The 21,800-nt window shown below is 59.8% G+C and overlaps 2 protein-coding genes across 26 annotated transcripts in view; one reads left to right on the top strand and one right to left on the bottom strand.

Moving 5' to 3' along the window:
- The window catches only part of GPAA1 (glycosylphosphatidylinositol anchor attachment 1), a 288,404-nt gene that overhangs the window by 99,870 nt on the left and 166,734 nt on the right, over positions 1-21,800 (top strand). The gene's annotated exons all lie outside the window — the stretch shown is intronic.
- PLEC (plectin) overlaps positions 10,542-21,800 on the bottom strand; it is a 62,291-nt gene continuing 51,032 nt past the window's right edge. For 24 of the 25 annotated variants that reach the window (XM_050800790.1, XM_050800789.1, XM_050800791.1 and 21 more), the window contains 2 exons: positions 17,929-21,309; positions 10,542-17,820 (listed from right to left, as the gene is read on the bottom strand). In XM_050800790.1, coding sequence (XP_050656747.1) covers positions 11,602-17,820; positions 17,929-21,309 — 9,600 coding nt within the window. In that variant the 3' untranslated portion in view covers positions 10,542-11,601. The remainder of the gene's footprint in view (positions 17,821-17,928; positions 21,310-21,800) is intronic. The other variant, XM_050800811.1, reaches the window with a different exon arrangement.

Below are 21,800 nucleotides of genomic sequence, written 5' to 3'. Positions count from 1 at the left end.
TGTCTCCGCAATATACAAACATCAGTTGTATTTCATGCTAGCAGTAGGCAATCCAAACACGAAACTAAGCAAACAACTCTATACACAATAGCACTGCAAATAATAAAATACTCAGGAATAAACATAGCCAAAGAAAGGCAAGACTTGTGTACTTAAGACTAGAAAACATTGCAGAAATAAATGAAGAGGACATGAATGAATGGAAAGTCATCTCCGCATCACACCCCAAGCTGACCTGCAAATTCAGTGCGATCTCATCACAATTCCACCATCTCCTGCCTGGGGGCTGCCCCTCCCCACGTCCGCCCTCTGCCCAGGACACAAGACTGCTGGGTGGCCTTGTGTGTGTGTTGGGGTGGGAGGGCTCCACTCCTGTCTGTGGTGTGCAACCCTGCTCAATGCATTCCCAGCACTGAAGAATGGCCTCTCCCCGGGAGAATGGTGTGAACCCTAGCGGCGGAGCTTGCAGTGAGCCGAGATGGTGCCACTGCACTCCAGCCTGTGCGACAGAGTGAGACTCCGTCTCAAAAAAAAAAAAAAAAAAAAAGAAAAAGAAAGGAATGGCCTCAGGCCAGGCGCGGTGGCTCAAGCCTGTAATCCCAGCACTTTGGGAGGCCGAGACGGGCGGATCATGAGGTCAGGAGATCGAGACCATCCTGGCGAACACGGCGAAACCCCATCTCTACTAAAAATACAAAAAACTAGCCGGGCGAGGTGGCGGGCGCCTGTAGTCCCAGCTACTCGGGAGGCTGAGGCAGGAGAATGGCGTAAACCTGGGAGGCGGAGCTTGCAGTGAGCTGAGATCCAGCCACTGCACTCCAGCCTGGGCGCAAAGCGAGACTCCGTCTCAAAAAAAAAAAAAAAAAAGAAAGGAATGGCCTCCCCCAGGGCCCAGCAGTCGGGGCAGGACTCAACTCTGGAGGCGGGGTTTGGACACTGGACCAAAGTGAGGACTAGCTAAAACAGGTGTAATATTAAGTTGTTTCATTGGGACTTCTCAGAACCAGGTGAATACACAGCAGATAAAATACCTTGGAGGCCAGGCGTGCTGGTTCACACCTGTAATCCCAGCACTTTGGGAGGCTGAGGCAGGAGAACTGCTTGAACCTGGGAAGCAGAAATGAAATTCCGTCTCAAAACACACACACACACACACACACACACACACACACACACACACACACCCCCTTGGAAACGGAGAAACCTGTTCTACCCTAACGGGAAGCAGCAGCCCTCAACCAGGATCTGCCTGAGATAGCAAGTGCCGGCAGGTCCAGCGACCTGCAGGGCCACCCCCTTTCCCGCTCTCACCCCCCTGCCCACGCTGTGGTGAATGCTTTCTTTGTTAGCATTCCTTAGTCACCCTGTTTCCTGTTGGGACTCCACTGACAGACACACTGAGTCTCCATTCTTTGAATAGTTGCTCTTACATTTTCAACATGGATATTTGACAAAGTCCAGATTCAATCTAAATCTCTACCCTCTTCCTGAAAAATACAAAGGCAGTAAAAGTTTTTTTTTGTTGTTGTTTGTTTGTTTGTTTTTTGAGACTGAGTTTCAGTTTTGTCGCCCAGGCTGGAGCGCAATGGCACAATCTCAGCTCACTGCAACCTCTGCCTCCTCGGTTCAAGCGATTCTCCGGCCTCAACCTCCCGAGTAGCTGGGACTACAGGCACACACCACCACGCCCAGCTAATTTTGTATTTTTAGTAGAGATGGGGTTTCCCCATGTTGGCCTGGTTGGTCTTGAATTCCTGACCTCAGGTGATCTGCCCACCTCAGAGCCCCAAAGTGCTGGGATTACAGGCATGAGCCACTGCACCCGGCCTGGATGTGCCAAACTCTTTTCCAAAGTGGTTGAACCACTGGTATTTCCATCAGCTCAGGGCGAGGGCTCTAGCTGCTCTACCTCCTCATCAACATTCGATATGTTTAGTCTTTTAACATTTTTAGGCATTCTAGTGGGTGCACGATGGTGTCTCACCGTAGTTTTAATTTATATCTTCCTAATGACTAATGTTCTTGTGCATCTTTTTATGTGCTGCTCACCACCATAGATCTTCACTGGTGAAATGTCCGTTGAAACCTTTTGTCTACTTCTAAATTGGATTATTTCTGTTTATTGAGTGCTGGGGGTTCTTTGTATATTCTGGATACAAGTCCTTTATCAGTTACGTGATTTACAAGTATTATTCCCAGTCTGTGGCTTGTCTTTTTATTGTCCTAACAGTGTATTTTAAAGGGCATAAGTTCCTAATTTTGATGCAGTCCAATTTATTGATCTGTTTCTTCTATAGATCATGATTTTAGTGTTATATTTCAGAAATATAACTCAAAAATGACAAAGATTTTTCTCTTATGTTTTCCTTTAGATGGTTTATCATTTTAGATTCCAGTTGTGATCCATTTGGGGAGAACTTTTGTACATGGCGGGAGATTCATTTTTTGCATCTAGATATTGAAAAGATCATTATTGCTTCACTGAAGTGCTTCTGTACCTTTACTGAAAATCAAATGACAATAGACGCACGGGTCTATTTCTGGACTCCGTCGATCTATGTTTCTGTGTTAATATCAATACCTCACTGTCTTGATTACAATAGACTTGCAATAGGCCTTCAAGTCAGATGGTGGATGTTCCCTCAATTCACTTTTCTTTTTCAAGGTTGTTTTAGCTGCTCTTGGTCCTTTGCATTTCCATATTAATTTTAGAATCAGCTTGTCAATTTCCACACAAAAAACCCTACTGGAATTCAGATTGGGTTGCACTGACCTGCAGTTCCAGTTCGAGGCTGTATCTCAGCAATCGAGTCTCCCAGGGCATGGACAAGGTCTCTCTCCACATGGATTTAGGGGTTTAATTTCTCTCATCAATGTTCGGTCATGTTCAGTGTTCAGGTCTTGCACATCTGATCAGAATTATTCATATTTCATATTTTTGATCTGATTTTAAGTGATGTTTTAAATTTCACTTTATAATTGTCCATTATTAGAATATAAAAGTACAGCTGATTTTTATATCTTGATCTTGTTTCCCATAGTCTTGCTAAACTCAACAGTTCTAGTTGCTTTTCTGTGGATTCTATCAGATTTTCTACATGGGTAATCATGTCAATGGCAAATAAGGACAGTTTTACTTCTTCCTTTTCAATGTGGATGCCATTTGTTTGTTCATTATTTATCTGTCCTTTTTTTTTTTTTGCCACTGGCTAGAAGCTTCAATACAATGTTGCCCTTTTTCCTGATCTTAAGGAAAAGCATTTGGTTTTTCATCGTTAAATATGATGTTACCTGTAGAGTTTTCATAGATGCCCTTTATCCGGTTGAGGATATTCTCTCTTCTTCAATTTTTTGGAAGCATTTTTACAGAATTGTTATTGTTTTTCCTTAAATGGGACATTGAGTTTGCAGTAAGCCATGATGGCCCACTGTACTCTAGCCTGGATGACAGAGGAAGATCCCATCTCTTAAGAAAAAAAATGCAGGTTCTGGACGGATATGGTGGCTCAGGCCTGTAATCCCAGCACTTTGGGAGGCCGAGGCAGTTCACCTGAGGTCAGGAGTTCGAGACCAGCATGGCCAACATGGTCATCTCTACTAAAATTACAAAAATTAGTCGGACCTGGTGGCGTGCACCTGTAATCCCAGCTACTCGGCAGGCTGAAGCACAAGAATTGCTTGAACCCGGGACGGGGAGGTTGCAGTGAGCTGAGATCGTGCCACAGCACTCCAGCCTGGATAACAGAGGGAGATTCATCTAAAAATAAAAATAAAAAATGCAGGTTCTATCAGCGCGTTTTCCATGAAAGGGTCACTTATGCAAAGCGATCCCCACGTGAGGACGGAGCTGAGAAACCAAAGAATGAGACCGACAGATTCAGTTTGTCAAGAGAGGGCGCTGTGCCGGGGAACCTGCCGCCAGGAGTATGTGGCCATGGGTGGAACAGGTGCAGCTCTGCACCATCGCTCCCCAGACCCAGGGCTCAGCTTCGTAGGGAATGGGTCTGCGTGCTATGCACAGGCAAGAATGCATCATTGCCCGTAATCTGTGTTATAACACCAAGGCTGCTTTGACGGACAGGCAGGATTCATAGCGAGTGCATGTTCTTACACTAAGGACAGTAGATACGGCAGGAATCAGGGGGCATTCCCGGGACTGCGGCTCATCAGAAGTCTGCACCGTAGATTAGAACCTAACATGGAGTCACTTCTGTCTCCACGGTGGGTCTGCGCTGGGTCTCGAGAGCCTTCATTTCAGAAGTTCAAGGGTGAGGCCCTTGCTCCTAGTTCACGGAACACACATTAAGAGGCTTCCCCTTTTGCTAATGAGTTGTGTCCGTTATCCTTTAGGGAAGGGTAGGGAATCTGTCTTTTCTCTCTAGCTGCTTTCAAACTTTTTTTCTTTTTTGGTTTTTGGTTTTCTGCAATTTCACTACAATGTGTTTTGATGTGGACACTTTATTTGCCATACCTGGGTTTTACCGTGCCTGTTGGATAAATGGTTCATGTTTTTAATCTATTTGGAAAACAATTATCAGCTGCTATTTCTTCAAAACGTGCTCACCTTATTCCAGGATCTTCTTACAGAACTCCAGTTAGACTGAGGCTAGATATTTTCTGTTCTGCCTCCTAACCTCTCTCATATTTCCCATCTCTGGGATAAATTCGGAGTAATTTCTTTAGCTCTACCCTTTAATTCAGCAATTCTTCAACTACGACTAGTCTGCTGGTTAACTAGCCCATTGAGTTTTAAATATTATTAGTATTATTAGAAATTCTATCAAATGTCTTTAAAATCTTCTCGCTCTTTTTAGCTAGAATTTTGCTTTTCACATGATAAATTTGTTGTGTCATAAACATTTTAAACATACATACTATGTATTCTTTATTGAATAATTCCAGTATCCTACGTCCTTCAGGTTCCGGTTCTGCCCTTGTTCATGACGCTTGTTTCCATGCATCTTATAACTTTTGACTGTATCATATTGGAAAGCCCAAGGGCTTTTATCTGAAGCCTGGGAAGCCTTGGTTGGGGGCAAGACCTCCAGATAAGATTATGTTGGCTTATGCCAGGTACCAGGCAACAACTAACCTGGGGCCATGGTGATGTAATCCCTCCACACGGGATTCTTCAGACCCTACAGGGGGATGGCCTGAATTTGTAAAGCTTGGTGGAAACGCTTTACTGCCAGAGCCCAGGCAGGATCCAGCGTTTCCCTTCTGTGGCTGGATCATTGGAGAACCCACGTTCTTGCTGGTTGCAGCCCTTTGAGGATCCGGATGCCACAGAGGCCTCTGCCTGTATGGCCTGCATCCCTGCCTCCTGTTCCTGAGGACCTTTAAAACCCTAGGCTTCGGGTTTCCAGGATCAGCAAATTCCTCGGGAAGTGTCAGCTCAGCTGCTGCACTGAGGCCCCCCTTTATCTTTCAGCCCTGGGGGCTTCCTTGTCTTTTTGGTAACGTCAGGAATGCACCTGAGAAGCTTTTTAAGTTTTTTTTTTTTTTTTTTTTTTTTTTTTTTTTTTTGAGACGGAGTCTCGCTCTGTCACCCAGGCTGGAGTGCAGTGGCCGGATCTCGGCTCACTGCAAGCTCCGCCTCCCGGGTTCACGCCATTCTCCTGCCTCAGCCTCCCGAGTAGCTGGGACTACAGGCGCCTGCCACCTCGCCCGGCTAAGTTTTTGTATTTTTAGTAGAGACGGGGTTTCACTGTGTTACCCAGGATGGTCTCGATCTCCTGACCTCGTGATCCGCCCGTCTCGGCCTCCCAAAGTGCTGGGATTACAGGCTTGAGCCACCGCGCCCGGCCAGCTTTTTAAGTTTTACCTGGATTTACGCACAGGAGTTTTCAGGATCTCTTGGTCTGTCCGCACGGCTGCTGAGGAGCGGTCACCGTGAAGGCAGCTGCCGTGGCCGATCCTCCAAGATCCCCCTGGGGGTCCGTGTGCCCCCCCCCAGCTGCTGCAGACGCTCACCTGTGCCCTCCTCCGGAACGCTGCCCTTGGCTGACAAGAGATGCCTGAGGACCACGTGCCACCCCACAGGCAGCGCAGACCTATGTCTGGGCAGGAGCGAGAGCCTTTGAGCTGTGCCCCTGCCTCTCAGATGTCCGTGGGGCAGGGCTATGGCTCCAGCCCCCTTTGCCAGCTCCTTGCCCTCCCCACTTGTTGCACCCCTTTCCTGAGAGTTCTCCAGAAACCATGTGCAGCTGAGGCACCGCCTTGGGGAGCCTGCCTGGGACAGGGGGCACAGACGCCACAGTTTCTCAGAACACCACCGACTGCCTGGTGATGCTGTCAGCCTGGCATCCATGGTAGTGCAACCGCTGGAGCTCCCACCTGTTGAGACATGCTGGTAGCGGGAGGGAAGCTGGGGGCAGCGGCCAGAAGACCCTGACCACGGGGGCCCGTGAAGCTGGCTCATGAAGCGCCGCGTCCTGACAGGAGACACAGATGGGCAGCCTGTGAGGGGCTGCTCAGTACACTGGTTCTCACACTCAGGCACACGGCAGCCCCTGGAGGGCTCCTTAAAGCACAGCTGGCTGAGCCCCAGGCCCAGGATTTCTGACTCAGTTGGTCTGAGCCAGGGCTCTGCCCCTCACAAGCTCCCAGGTGGTCCCGAGGCACACTCAGAGGACCACTGGCTTAGCACACAGCACCCATGAATTTTAAAACGAGTGAGCGAGTCCAGGTCCACGGCTCCACAGCACCCATGAATTTTAAAACGAGTGAGCGAGTCCAGGCCCACTGCTCTGATGGAAAACACAACTGCTTGCTTTGTTTCCTTATATCAGCCAGTTCTCAGAGCCAGAACCCATAAATGGAAAGAGGGGCCAGGGCCCCTTGTGAAAGGCCTCACGCCTCCAAGTGTGGACAGCAGTGACCCCCCCAGCCCCTCACCCAGGGACCCAAAGATGCTTACCTGGACAACTGTGCCCTGGGGAGAGGAAGACGCCCAGATCAGGGTCTGAGTGGCCGCTGACACCTGGGGCACAAAGCACCCTCAGAGGCTCTCATCCAGGTAGGGAACATGGGGTCAGGAAGGACATGGAGTCCTGGCCCAGGCCTCAGCCCATCATTTCCCAGCCCAGGAATGTGCAGTTGGAACTGGCATGCTCAACAGTGGGCAAATCCTCACGTGGGCTGTTTGGCCCATGGAGTAAAAATCACCGTAGTAGGAAAGAACAAATGGAAGCCTTAGAAACTACCCCTAGCTCCAGCCAAGGAAATAAAACGATACGACATCCTGGTCAAAACAGCAGTGACAGCAACACTTCCGATAACTAAAGGGTACAGGGGTGATGGTCACCATCTTCCCACTTAGTTTGCTGGTCAGGTCCCTACAAGAGCTGGGTGGACTGTGGTGGATGGCGGCTGAGCCACAGCATCCCCCGGCAGCGCCGACTCCAGCCGCTTGCTGTCTCTGGTCTTCCCTGGAGCAGACTTACAGCCTCACAAGGTGTTCTGTGGCTCCTGGCTGGGCAAAGGGCTCCAGGAAGAGGTCAGGGCAGTTCCCACTCACACGGGGTGGACAGCGGCGCACAGACCTGCAGACACACAGACAACTGACCAAAGCACAAACACAAGTCCGGTTACTGACAGCATCGCACCCACCAGGCCTGGCAAGGGGGAAGTGGCGGGCGTTCTGAACATCCTGTTAGGACATGGGCACTCCAGGGCAGGAGAGAGGCTGAGCCAAGATTCAGGGACTGGTCACGTCATGAAGGTTTTAGGAGTCCAGAGATCTGGGCATGTTAGGACGTCCTGTTCAAGGTCAAGAATGAGCTTTGAGCCTTGCATTTCCTACCACCAGGAAAAAGCTGGCAGATGGCAGTCCTCTGGGTTCTGGACACAGCACGATGATGCCACACACGGCACGATACCACACACGGCACGATACCAGACACGGCACAATGATGCCAGACACGGCACGATGCCAGACCCAGCACGATACCACACACGGCATGATGCCAGACACGGCACAATGCCAGACATGGCACGATACCAGATATGGATCTCCATCGGTTGGCACAGAGGCTTCTTGTTTTGAGTGGGGCCCAGGAAAAGGAAGGGTAGCGCAGTTGGTGAGGCTGTGGAACGAAGTCCTGCCACTCAGGTCCCGTGAGCTACCAGAGCTCTGGCACGGCGAGTACCTGCCGCAGGTGGGGAGGGATGCGTCAAGGGGTCTCCAGCAAGGCTCAAAAGAGCTGCAGCACAGGCCCTACGTTTTGAAGCAAGGAGGTCCCGACTGCAACAGAGAACTGCAGACTGTTCAGAGAAGTTTCTGGGGATGGTGTAGCCACAGCTCCCACCAGAAGCCAGTGCCACAGGACCCACCCAGGCTAAGGTCAGCGGCACAGTGAGGATCCAGGGTAAGGAGCAGTGCACAGCCGGGCACCGGCCATGAGAGCCAGAGGGCTGCACGGGCAGGTGGCCCAGCTTCTAGCTTGCCTGCTGGTCAGGCCACAGCCTTGGGGGTCCCTGTGACTGGGTAGGGGTCAAGCCAGGCCTGCTTCATGGCGGTTGGGTTCGTGGTGGTCAGACCACTCCACTCGGGCTGGCCCTGGAGTCAGGAGTGGGGGCGATCCCTGGCCTCTCATGAGGAGAGAAGAGCAGCTCACGGTAAGGACACACGTGGACAGGGCTGGGGAAGGGCTCGGCTGGCCGGTCAGGGCCTGAGAAGGGCAAGGCTGGAAGACAGACTGGGGAATGGAACTGCCGGGTGGACAGCGGTGTGGGGACTTGTGGGTGTTCACCAGGGGCCCCGGCTGCAGAGCAGGCACCAAGCCACCCACAAGCCAACGACGTGGCCGGCGAAGCAGCGTCGGTGCGCCCACACGGCTCCCGCCTGGAGCAATGGAGGAGCAGACGGAGCCGAGCACCCCACGACAAGCCCAGCTCCTCTCGGCAGCAGCACGCCCTATCCTCTGGCAATAAAGACCACCAGGGACCCTGGACACAAAACCAGCCAGAGACCAACCGGTCACTTGGAGGTAAACTCAGCCCTGGAGGCCCCTTCCCCTTGGAAAGACAACAGCTGGTATTCCAGGCACGGACCCGCCTTTCCAGCCCACGGTGCCTCTGTCTGCCCTGGGAGACCGGCTCCTGGGTAACGGCCCCCAGGGCCCGACTGCTTCCGGCAAAGGGGTGCAGGGGGAGCACAGGCGCCGCAGAGCCTGCAGCCTCGGTGAGCTTCTTGGAAAGAGCTGCTGCCACTGTCCTGACACCAACCCTCTGGGACTGTGGTGGCCGTGTCCTCAATGGCCCCACAGAGGACCGCATGGGTCTGGGGACCAAGTTAGAGGCAGGAGTGGCCGCCCACTCACCAGCTCCCAGTGACCCACTGACAACGTGTGCTTCCTTTCCCTGTAACTCTAAGCTGTGAGAGCTCAGAGGTCCTAAAACCCAGCTACCTGGGACTGAGTGAGGCGCTGCCCCACTCGATGGCTGTGGGTCACCTGGCTGGGGCCGCTCCTGTTCCAGCGGACCAGCAGGCAGAGCACCCACCACTGGGCCGGGGCGGGGAGGATAGAGCCCTGCAAGAGCGAGAAGACCAGGACTCGGACCCCAGGGTGAGGGCCTGGGTCCCACCAGCAGAAGAGGGGTGAAGGCTGGGCATGGTGGCTCACACCTGTAATCCCAGCACTTTAGGAGGCCCAGGCAGGGAGAATCACTTGAGGCCAGGAGTTTGAGACCAGCCTGGCCCACATGGTGAAACCCCGTCTCTACTATAAATACAAAAATTAGCTGGGCGCACACCTGTAGTCCCAGCTACTCGGGAGGCTGAGGCAGTAGAATCATTTGAACACAGGAGGCGGCGGCTGCGGTGAGCCAAGATCACAACACTGCACTCTGGCCCCGGTGACAGAACAAGACTGCCTGGAAAAAACAAACAAACAAACAAACAAAAACCGGGAGTATCGGCTGAGCCTGGGCCAGCGGCTGCTGCAGGCTGGGGTTGGCCCCACTTCCCTCCTCCCCTAAGTCTTCCCAGAAACTGCCAACAATCGGAAGCCTGGAGAAGCCCATCCAGGTGGAATCCCCGGAGCGTGATGGGCATCGGGCCGAGAGACACGGCAAACTGTCGTGGAGGCCCTCACACTAGGCCCACTGCCTGTGGCCTCTCCTCTGGAGGGCTGCCCGGCCAGCAGGAACCAACTGACCCGGGGCCATGTAGCACCCTCCCCAGAGGCCAGGCGGCCACAGCCAGTGACTGATATGGGAGCATGCTAGACCCCACCTCAGATGAGAAACAGCCCCTTATAGTGCAGGGGTGGGGCTGGGGGGCTGGTCAGCACCTGCCCAGCAGCAGGCCCCAGCAGGCCCAGCCTCAGTGTGGCCACCACCCTGCCCTACACTGCCCCCTCTGCCCAGGGTCTCTCAGCCGCCCTCCTGCTGGCACTTGGTCTCTGTTGCACATAGACGTCTGTCTCTGGCCAGCCATAGTGGCTGAGCTCAGAGCCTGGAGCCCGGGGCTGCAATGTCCACCCTGTCCCTGACACACACCTGACCCCAAGACAAAAACACAAAGCAGGAGGCACAGGAAGGTTGGAATTGCTTTTATTGGGGGCGGATGCCGCAAGGCCCCGCCCACGGTCAGGTTAGTGTTCTGCCCTTGCAGAGGCGCCAGCAGCCTGACACCTCCACCTGCCACCCGCCCAGGGTTAGTGGAACATGCAAAGCTCGGAAGGTGGAGGCAGGGGCGGTCGCTGCTGAGGCCAGGGCTGGGTGGAACAGGACGGTCAGCACAGAGCCTGGCCGGCGTCCCTGGGCCCAAAGAGGGCTGGGGCTCCCTGGGAGAGAGACGGGCAGGCAGCACCCCAGGGTGGGGTCCACAAGCTGAAGGGGCCCCTGGACCCACCAGGGCAGGTCTGCAGCTCCCAGCCATGCCAGCTGGAACGTACATCTCCCCACCGGGTCTGGGTCCTCAGGGCCTGGGGTTAGAGGCCGACAAGGAAGGCACTTACTAGGGGAACAGAGGCTGGAGGCTGATGCCGGAGGCCAGAGGTCTCAGGAGTGAGTGTGGGGGGTGAGCTGGAAAGCACAGATCAGACAGCACTGTGGGGGCTGGGCCCGAGGGCCTCATCTTCCCATGGGGAAGGGGCTTCTCTGGGTAGACTGGGAGAGAGGCCGACTGGGGCTCCCCATCCCCAGCAAGGCCTACCGTGCAGGCCAGTGCTAAAAACACCAGGGCAGAAACGCCAGCCCAGGGCTCCAGCCCTGAGAGGCTGAGGGCCCTCTACTGACGGGGCTGAGCCCAGCTGCCCTGTGCAGCTAGGACAGGCAGACGGGCAACCCTGGGGACAGGAGGGTGGGCTGGGGCCCAGCGTGGGACCCTCCAAGGCACCTGGCTGTGTGAGTGGCAGGTAGAGGGGAGTGGGGAGACCCGAGGGGGTGAGACGGCCAGCAGGGCTGGGCCAGCCCTGTCCCCCAAGATACAGGCTGTCTGGACAGCAGATATATATTAATATATTAGTCTGGTCTTTTTGGTTAAACTTTAGGCACCACTTGGGAGGAAGACACCTTTAAGCGTTGAAAACGACCCCAGTGCCTCGGTGGGAGCCGGGCTGGGCCGCATGCAGAGCGGGGTGGGCGCAGGCAGGCTCAGGCCACGGCGGACTCAGGGCCCCCCACGGAGGCCGAGGACCCTGAGGCGTAGCGGCGGCCGTAGCCCGAGGAGGAGTAGGAGGACGAAGAGAAGGTCATGGAGAAGCCAGAGCCAGTGGCGTCAAAGCTGCCGCGGCGGGAGCCGGCCCGGGAGCCAGTGCGGGAGCCGGTGCGGGAGCCGGCGGTGGAGCCGGAGCCGCTGACGCTGTAGGGGCTGTAGTAGCCCTTGCTGGACTGCGCGGCAGCCTCCAGCAGCCGCAGCCCTGTGCCCTCCTCCACCATGCTGCGGTCCAGCGCGTCCTTGTAGGAGATCTTGAGCTTGGTCTTAGGGCAGGTGAGGTACTTGGAGTAGGCGCCCACATCACGCAGCTTCTGTGCAGTGCGGGCATCCACCGTGCCACGCTGCAGGGCCTCATCCAAGGGCACGCGGCCCGGCGTGTCGGGCTCAATCAGGCCACCGGTCAGGTACTGCACCTCCAGGAAGCGCTGGCCGGCCTCGTAGTAGAGCCAGCCCTTCTTCAGGGCCTGGGCGGCCGACATCTTGGTCTTGGTGCGTGGGTCCTCAAAGCCGCAGAAGGCCTTCTGGGCCAGATTGATGCGGTCCACCATGATCTTGTCCACCAGGCCCTTGTTGACAGCGTCGGTGACAGGGAAGCGCTCACCGGTGCTGGGGTCGATGATGCCCCCGGTGCAGGCCTGTGCCTCCAGCAGTCGCTGCCCTGTGATGTTATCCACCAGGTTGCGGTGCATGGCCTCGGTGATGGACACCTTCTCCAGCGTCTCCGTGTCCAGGATGCCAGCCACGGGGCCCGTCTCCTCAGTGGGGTCTGACCAGGAGGCCAGCTGGGTCCTGGAGACGGCGGGGCTGATGGGGTAGGAGGAGGAGGATCCCACGGAGGAGGAACGGGACCGGAAGCCGCTGGCATTGCCCGAGAGCATGTCGGCGAACTCGGTGATGGAGAGCGTGCCGGCGCGGTACTGGTCCAGTGCCGAGCGGTCGATGAGGTTCTTGGCGATGGCGTCGTCAATGTCGTATTGGCGGCCGGAGCGGCGGTCGATGATCATGGACTTAACTACGCCGTCCGAGGAGGAGATGGTGATCTCCTCCCACTCGCACTCCTGCTCGGACAGCTCCAGGTACGTCTGGTGGTCAATGAGGCCCTTGCGGTAGGCCTCGTACACGGACATCTCCTTGCCCGTCTCGGGGTCCACGATGACCACTCGGCGCTTGCGCACGGAGGACTTGGAGGACGTCTTCCGCTCCCGCTTCTTCTCCTTCAGCGGCAGGAGGCACAGGCCCGTCTGGGGGTCGGTGATACAACGCTCCATCAGCTGCAGGTAGGTGAGGTTCTCCTCCGTGTTGGGGTCAAAGAAGCCCTTGGTGTCATCCGAGGGGTCGGTCAGGATCTCGTTCATCTCCTCGTCGAAGAGGCCACGCTTGTAGGCCACCTCCACGGGCAGCCGGTGGCTCTCCTCGGGGTCGATGATGCCACCCGTGGCGATCTGGGCCTCCAGCAGGCGGATGCCGTGGTCCTTCAGGATCAGGCCCTTCTTCATGGCCTGGAAGAGGGAGATGAGCTTCCCAGAGTAAGGGTCCTTGTACCCGGTGACGGCTCGCTCGGCCGACAGCAGCTTGTCCTTGAACTCGGGGCCCACGATGCCCATACGCACAGCCTCCTCCACCGTCAGCTTCAGTCCCTTGATGGGGTCGATGACGTACCCGGTGGCCGCCTGTGCCTCTAGAAGCTCAAAGGCCGTGCCGGGGCGGATGATGCCCTTCTTCATGGCCTGGTACACCGAGAGCCGTTCCTTGGTGGCGTCCACGAAGACGCCGGCGATGCAGCTGGTGCCTTCCAGGAACTTCTGTAAGTTCTTGGTGACCTCCTCGATGGAGGTCAGGCCCTCCCGCAGCTGCAGCGCCGTGGCCTCGTCCATGACCTGCGAGCGCACCAGCTCCTCCACGGTGATCTGCTTCCGCAGGCCACGGAAGGTCAGCTTGCGAGCGTCCGACAGCGGCAGGAGCAGCTGGCCGGTGCCATCGTCACGGCGACACCGTCTGAGCAGCTGTGTGTAGCTGAGGCGCTCGTCGGTGGACGGGTCCACGTAGCTGCGCACCTCGCTGGGCTCGGAGAGCTGGTCGTGCGTGTCCTTGTTGAGGTAGCCGCGCTGGTAAGCCACCTCCAGTGGAAGGTGGAAGCCCAGGCGGGGGTCCACGATGCCACCTGTGGCCAGCTGGGCATCCAGCAGCCGCAGGGCCTCCTCAGTAGGGATCAGCTCCTTCTTCATGGCCTGGAAGAGCGAGATGGTCTGCTCAGTGTAGGGGTCGCGGTAGCCGGTGACCGCCCGCTCAGCCGAGAGCAGGCGGTCGTGCAGCTCGGGCCCCACCAGGCCCTTCCGCACAGCCTCATCCACAGTCAGCCGCTGCCCCTTCACTGGATCCAGCAGGAAGCCCGTGGCTGCCTGTGCCTCCAGCAGCAGGCGGGCCACCTCGGCACTCAGCAGCCCTTTCTTGAGGGCCTGGTAGATGCTCAGTGTCTGCCTAGAGCCGGGCAAGTAGACGCCGGCCACGCAGCCCGTGCCATAGAGGTAGCGCCAGGCGGACTCCGCCTCGAGGGCCTCACGGAGGCTCCTGGTGCCCTCCCGGAGCAGGTTGTAGGTCTCGAGGGAGATGATCCGAGCCTCGTAGAGGTCCTCAGCCGTGAGGCGGCGGCGCACGTAGTCGTAGGAGGCCAGACCCTGCTGGCGGATGATCTCCGTCTTCTCAATGATCTCAATGATGATGATGATCATGCGTTCCTTGGTCACCCGGCCGGCCTGAAAGTCAGCCATCAGCTGGGCCCGCTGCTCCTCGGGGATCAGGTCCGACTGCATCACCTCCCACAGGGACATGGTGGAGCCGCCGTGGCTGCCGCTGCCAGGAATGTCAATCTGCGTCTCTTCAAATGCCCTTCGTGTCTCCTCCTCAGTGTACACCTGTGTGGTCTCCACCACCTCAGCCTTCTCCGCCCCTTTCAATGGCAAGAGGCGCAGGCCCGTCTCAGGGTCCTCCACGCAGCGCTCCAGCAGCTGCCTATATGTGAGGTTCTCGTGCGTGTTGGGGTCAAAGAAGCCCTTGGTGTCATCGCTGGGGTCCGCCAAGACGCGGTTCATCTCCTCGTTGAAGTAGCCACGCTGGTAGGCCACGTCCACGGGCACGCGGTGGCTGTGCACGGGGTCGATGATGCCACCCGTGGCGATCTGGGCCTCCAGCAGGCGGATGCCATGCTGCCGGAGGACCAGGCCCTTCTGCATGGCCTGGAAGAGGGAGATGGTACTGCCTGAGTAGGGGTCTCTGTAACCGGTGACAGCCTTCTCGGCCGACAGCAGCTGCTCATGAAGCTCGGGGCCCACCACGCCTGCCTTCACGGCCTCGTGGACATACAGGCGCTGGTTCCGCACGGGGTCCACCAGGAAGCCAGTGGCCGCCTGCGCCTCCAGCAGGAGCGCAGCGGTGCTGGGTCTCAGCAGGCCCCGGCGCATGGCCTCGTAGATGGACACCTTCTCCTTGGTGTCCTCCAGGTAGATGCCAGCGAGGCAGCCACTGCCCTGCAGCAGCGTCCGCACGGAGTCCAGCTCCGAAAGGTCCTTGACCGTCGTCTTGCCGTCCTTGAGCTGCTCAAACTGGGCTCTGCTGAGGACCCTGGAAGCCAGGAGCTCGCTGGCTGGCACAGGGGCACGGAGGCCGCTGAAGGACAGCCTCTCCTGCCGCAGGGTCTCCACCTCCTCCACGATGGTGATGAGGATCTTGATGACCTTCTCCACGGTGACCTTGCCGGTGCGGAATTGACGCAGCAGCTCCTGCCGCTGCTCTGCGGTGAAGTACTCAGAGCTGATGAGCTCCCACACTGTCACCGTCCTGCCCTTGAAGCCGCCCACGGGGACGTCAACCGGGGTCTTCTCGAAGGTCTCACGGGCCTGCAGCTCTGAGTAGAGCTCCTCCTGCCGGGCCCGAGCAGCCTTCTCTGAGAGCGGCAGCAGGCTCAGCCCAGTCAGCTGGTCAGGCCGGCACCGCTGCTGGAGCTCGCTGTAGGTGACCGGCTCCCCTGTGCTGGGGTCACAGTAGGCCTTGGCGTCAGCCCTTGGTGCTGACAGGGCCCTGCTGGTCTCCTCGTCCAGGAAGCCTCGGGCGCAGGCAACATCCAGGGGCACGCGGTGGCTCTTGCTGGGGTCCACGACACCGCCCGTGGACAACTGGGCGTCCAACAGGCGCAGGCCCTGCTCCCGGGGAATGAGGCCCTTCTTCAGGGCCTGGAACAGCGAGACACTCTGCCCCGTGTAGGGGTCCCTGTATCCCGTCACAGCCTTCTCGGCTGACAGCAGCTTCTCATGAAACTCGGGGCCCACCAGGCCGGCGCGCACTGCCTCGTCCACGGTCAGCCGGGCGCTGGTGGAGGGGTCGATGATGTGCCCGGTGCCAGCCTGGGCTTCCAACAGGGCCACAGCCACGTCGGACGGCAGCAGGTCTTTCTTCAGGGCGTCGTAGACGCTCAGCTTCTGCCCTGCCTCCTCCAGCCACACGCCTGCGATGACGTTGGCACCCCGGAGGGCCCGCCGCACAGCGTCCACCTCGGCCACCTCTCGCACAGAGCGCTCACCTTGTTGCAGCTGGTGGTAGAGCTCGCGGTCGATGACCCTGCTCTCCAGCAGCTCGGCGGCTGGCACCAGGCTGCGCAGGCCCTCGAAGCAGAGCTGGCCCTTCTGCTCCTGCTCCTCCACCACCGTGATGATGATCTTGATGATCTTCTCCACCGTGATCCGGCCCGTGCGGAACTGCCGCAGCAGGTCCCGCCGCTGCTCCGCTGTGAAGTATTCCGAGTTGATGATTTCCCAGATGGTCACCGTCTTGCCCTGGAACTTGCCGAACGGCGCGGACACAGTGGCCTTCTCAAAGACGTCCCGGGCCTCGGAGTCGGTGTAGACCAGCTCCCTGCCCTTGGCCGCCTTATCCGTGAGCGGCAGAAGGCGCAGGCCCGTCTCGGGGTCCTCCACGCAGCGCTCCAGCAGCTGCAGGTAGGTGAGGTTCTCGTGCGTGTTGGGGTCGAAGAAGCCCTTGGTGTCGTCGCTGGGGTCCGCCAGGACGCGGTTCATCTCCTCGTCGAAGTAGCCGCGCCGGTAGGCCACGTCCACGGGCACGCGGTGGCTGTGCACGGGGTCGATGACGCCGCCTGTGGCGATCTGGGCCTCCAGCAGGCGGATGCCATGCTCCCGGACGATGAGGCCCTTCTGCATGGCTTGGAAGAGGGAGATCTGCTGCCCGGTGTAGGGGTCCTTGTAGCCAGTGACGGCGCGCTCGGCCGACAGCAGCTTGTGGTGCAGCTCAGGGCCCACCACGCCCTCCTTCACAGCCTCATTGACAGTCAGCCGTCGGTTCCGCACCGGGTCCAGCAGGAAGCCTGAGGCCGCCTGAGCCTCCAGCAGGATGAGGGCCGTGCCAGGGCTCAGCAGCTGCCTCTGCAGGGCGGTGTAAACACTCAGCTTCTCATTGGTGGGCTTCAGCAACAGCCCTGCGATACTGCTGTGGCCCTGCAGGTAGTGGCGTACATCTTCCCGCCGCGCAAGCTCGTCCACTGTGGTGTGGCCCTGTGCCAGCCGCTGTAGCTCCTCCGCACTCAGGATGCCGGCCTCCTGCAGCCTCTGGGCTGGCACCTTCTGCCGCAGGCCATCGAAGCTGTGCTCCGGCTCTGTCTCTGTCGCGGGGCCATCAAGTGCATCCCGGCCGTTGGGCAGGGTCTTTGTGGCGGCCACCTGAGAGGCAGTGACCTCCTCTGAGTGCGCAAGTGCGGCCCGGTGCTCCTCCTCCAGGCGCTGCAGCTGCTCACGCAGCCTCTGGTTCTCCTCAGCCAGCAGCTCCTCCTGCTGCCGCCGCTGCCGCTCCAGCTGCTGCAGCTCCTCCTGCTTGCGCCGCACGCCCTCCTCGGCCTCATGTTGCCGCCGCCGGGCCTCCTCCATGCTGGCCACCAGCCGCTGCCGTTCCTGCTCCATCTGTTGCTGCTGCCGCTGCTGCTCCTCACGCAGCTGCTGTGCCTTGGCCACCTCGTCCTGGAAGAGCTGCTCCAGCTTGGCCTTCTCCTGCTCGATGAAGCGCTCCCTCTGTAGCAGGCTGTCCTTCTCAGAGAGGAAGCTCTGCTGCAGGGCCTGCGTCTCCTGCAGCAGTTGTTCCTGCTGCACCGTCTGCATCTGCAGAAGAAGAGAGTGTGATCAGGGACCGCCAGCCCGGGAGCACCCACCACCCACCGAAGCAGATCCCCAGGCCCACCCGCCTGTCGCATGGAGAGGGGGTGGTACCTCCTCAGACTTGAGCTGCAGCAGTTTGGCCTCCTGTTGGAGCTTCTCCTTCTCACGCTCCAGCTCAGCAATGGCCTCCCGCAGGCGCTCAGCATCGTGGTCACTCTGCTGTCGCTGGATCTCCAGTGTCTGCACCAGCGTCACCTTCTCCTGCGTAGCAAGCTCTGTGCGGTGCAGCTTCTCACCGATCTCCTCCGCCTGCTTCCGGAAGCGCTGGGCATCCTCCTCAGCGCGGGCCTGGGCGCGGCTCATCTCAGCCATACGCAGCTTGAGGCGCTCAGCCTCAGCACTCATCTCCAGCTGCCGCTGCCGCTCGGCCTCCAGTGTCCGCTGGAAGCCCTGCGTCTCCTCCGCCAGCTGCTGCGCCATCTGCTCCTTGTCCTCCTGCAGCCGCCGAGCCTGCTCCTGTGCAAGCTCCTTTTGCTGCTGCAGCAGCTCTGCCTCAGCCTTGAGCCGCGTAGCCTCCTGCACTGCCTGCATCTTCTCCTTGAGCATCTTCTCTGCCAAGGCTCGCTGCTGTGCCAGGTCCTCCTCTGCCAGCTGCCGCAGTCGCGCAGCCTCCTGAGCTGCCACGCTCAGCCGCGCGGCCTCCTCCGCCACCTGCTTCATCTTCTCAGCCTCCTCCTGCAGGAAGCGCTGCGTATTGTCCTTGTCGCGCAAGATGAGTGCACGGTTCTCAGCCTCGATGCGTGCCTTGAGCTTGCTCAGCTCCTCCATTTGCACGCGCACTGAGAAGAGCTCCTCCTCCACCTGGCTACGCTGGCGTGCGGCCTCTGTTGCCTCCGCCTTCAGCCGCTGCAGCTCCTCGTCCAGCAGGTTCTTCTGGTGGTCGGTCTCCTCCAGCTGCAGCCGCAGTGTGGTCAACTCCTGCTCCACCTGCGCCTTCTGCCGCAGCGTCTGTTCCGCGAACTTCTTATGCTTCTCCATCTCTGCATCAGCTGCCTGCTTCTGCCGCAGGGCCGCCTGCTCCGCCTGTGCCCGTCGTGCTGCCTCTTGTTCGGCTTCCTTGCGCAGCTTCTCTGCAGCCGCCTGTGCCTGAGCCCGGGCCTGTGCCTGCTCCTCTGCCGACTGCTTCAGCCGCTCGGCCTCTTCCACTTGCCGCCGGGACTGTGCCGCCTCACGCTCCGCCTGCACCCGGGCCTCCTCCGCCTCCTCAGCCGCCCGCCGGGCAGCCTCTGCCTCGCTGCGTAGCCGGTCCAGCACGCTCTGCTCCTGCTGCAGCGTCTGCTGCAGCTCCTGCTCCTTCTGTTGCACCGCGAAGGCGTGCGCCTTCTCTTCTGCCTGCAGCCGCTTCTGGGCAGCCTCCTGGGCCAGCTGCAGCTGCCGCGCCGACTCCTGCTCTGCTCGCTCCCGCAGCCGCCGCGCCTCCTCCACCTTGGCTTTCAGTCGCTCAACTTCCTCCAACGCTGCCTTCCGCTGCCGTGCGGCCTCTTCCTCGGCCGCCAGGCTCTTCTGCACGCGCTCCTCAGCCTCACGGCGCCGCTGCTCCTCCTCTGCCGCCAGCTGCCGCTGCCTGGCAGCCTCCAGCTCGGCCTGCTCCTTGCTGCGCAGTGTGTCCTCTGCATTGCTGCGGATACGCCCCAGCTCCAGCTCCAGCTCCGCCTTGCCAGCGGCCGCCTTCTCGAAGCTCGCCTTCAGCGCCAGGATCTCCTCCTCCACCTGCCGCCGCTGCCGCAGCGTGTCCTCCACCAGCCCCTTCTGCCGCTCCAGCTCGCTGTCCGACGCCTTGCGCAGCTGGGCCAGGCGCTCCTCAATATCAGCCTTGTGTTGCGCCGCCTGCTCCTCCAGCCGCCGCCGCTGGAAGGCCTCGTCCTCCGCCAGCCGCCGCAGGCGCTCATTCTCTGCCTCCTTCTCCTTGAGCGCGATCTCTGCCTCCGTCTTGAGACGCGTGGCCTCGCTGATGGCGGCCAGCTTCTCCGCGAGCACCCGCTCCGCCTCGGCCCGCTGCCGTGCTGCGTCTTCCTCGGCCAGCTGCCGCTGCCGCTTGGCCTCTTCCGCCAGGGCACGCAGGCGGGCGGCCTCCTCGGCCAGCTCGCGGAACCGGCCGGCCTCGGCCTCCAGCCTCTGCTTGGACTTCTCGCTGGTGGAACGTGACTCCTCCTCGGCCCTCGCCTTGCTGGCCAGCAGCACCTCCATTTCGGCCCGCACCTTGGCCAGCTCGGCTTCCAGCTCCTGGCGTTTCTGCGTGGCCGCCGCCGCCTCACGCTGTAGCCGGGCCAGCTCCTCCTCCAGCAGCTGCCGCTGCTGCTCCCCCTGCTCCGTCTCGGCCCGCAGCCGGATCAACTCCTGCTCCGCGGCCAGGCGCTGCTGCGCGGTGCCTTCCGCCAGCTGCCGCTGCTTCTCCAGCTCTTGTTCAGCCAGCTCCCGCTGCCGCACGGCCTGCTCCTCCGCCTTGCCGCGCCGCCGTGCCTCGCGCTCCGCCTCCTCCTTCTGCTTCTCGGCCTCAGCCTGTGCCAGGCTCTTCTGCTGCGCCACCTCCTCCGCCTGCAGCCGCAGCCGTAGCGCCTCATTGGCCTTGAGCTGCCAGCGCTCCAGCTCCCGCTCCGCCTCCTCACGCGCGCGCTCGGCCTCGGCCTGCTGCTGTGCCCGCCGCTCAGCCTCCTCCCGCAGCTGCGCCACCGCCACGTGTTCCTCCTGCAGGGAGCGCTCCAGCTGTGCCGTCTTCTCCGCGAAAGAGGCACGTTTGCTCTGCAGCTCCACCTCTGCGCTGCGCTGAGCTGTCTCCAGGGCCACCTGTACCTGCCGTGCCCGCTCCACCTCGGCCTGCCGCAGCCGCCGCTCCGCCTCCTCCGCCTGCAGCCGCAGTTCCTCCAGGGCCTGCAGGGCCCGCTGCTTCTCGCGCGCTGCCTCGGCCTCGGCCTTCACGCGCAGGGCCAGCTCCGCCTCCGCTTGCCGCTTACGCTGGCTCTCGTCCTGCACCTGCCTCCGCAAACGCTCGGCCTCCTCCTGTGCCTGCCGCTTTTGTGCCTCCGCCTCCTCCGCCCGTGCACGCAGGGCCTGCAGCTCCCCCTCGGCCCCACCACGCTGGCGCTCAGTGGCCTCCAGCTGCAGGCGCACCACGCGGATCTCCTCCTCAATGCGCAGCCGGCTGCGCTCTGCTGCCTCTGCCTGCTGGGCCTTGGCCTGGATCTCTGCCTCCGAGCTCTGCCGCAGCTGCTGCAGCTCCTCCTGGATGCTGCGCTTCTGCTGCTGCGCATCCACTGCCGCCTCCTCCCGCCGCACCACCTCCTCCTGCATGCGCTGCTGCAGCTCCTTCGCCTCCCGCTCCGCCTGTGCCTTTGCCTGGGCGTGCGCCTCGGCCAGCTGCCGCTGCTTCTCCAGCGCAGCCTCCACCTCGGCCAGCCGCTCGCGCTCCTCTGCCCGCTGCTGCTCAGCCAGCCTCTGCGGCCACAGCAGAGAGAAGAAGAGAAGCAGAGAGAGTGTGAACACGGGCAGGCACCAGCGCTCACAGGGCACGCACCAGCACAGTTCACTAAGACAGCGCGGAGCAGGGGTCGGGGAAGACAGAGGCCCCAGCCCGGCGGAGGAGACAGCGTGCACCCGCCCAGGGCACTCGGGCAGCGATCGCAGCCGGCCCCACTGTGCTCACCAGCCTGGGGAAGGAGGCCCAGGCGTCCTCCCCTCTTCCCGCAGACAGGCGACGGAGACAGACGGACGGGGAGAGAGAGAGCAAAGCACGAGCTCGGAACCTGCGAGCCACGCCCAGCACGCAGCCCTGCCTGAGCTCTGCTGGACACCAGGGGCCTGGCTCCCACCACTGGACCCCTCTCCCCAACCAGGGTGGGAAGCCTGGGTGGGGCGGGGTGAGGCGAGGCGGCCAGCGTGGAGACAGCAGGGCAGACCCGAGCCAGCTCGGAAGAGGATTCAGGGCC

This window comes from Macaca thibetana, chromosome 8 (assembly GCF_024542745.1).
Source record: "Macaca thibetana thibetana isolate TM-01 chromosome 8, ASM2454274v1, whole genome shotgun sequence".
In the NCBI taxonomy this organism is placed as follows: Eukaryota; Metazoa; Chordata; class Mammalia; order Primates; family Cercopithecidae; genus Macaca; species Macaca thibetana.
Note: the sequence above shows the minus strand (reverse complement) of the source record. Positions and strands in the feature narration are given on the sequence as shown.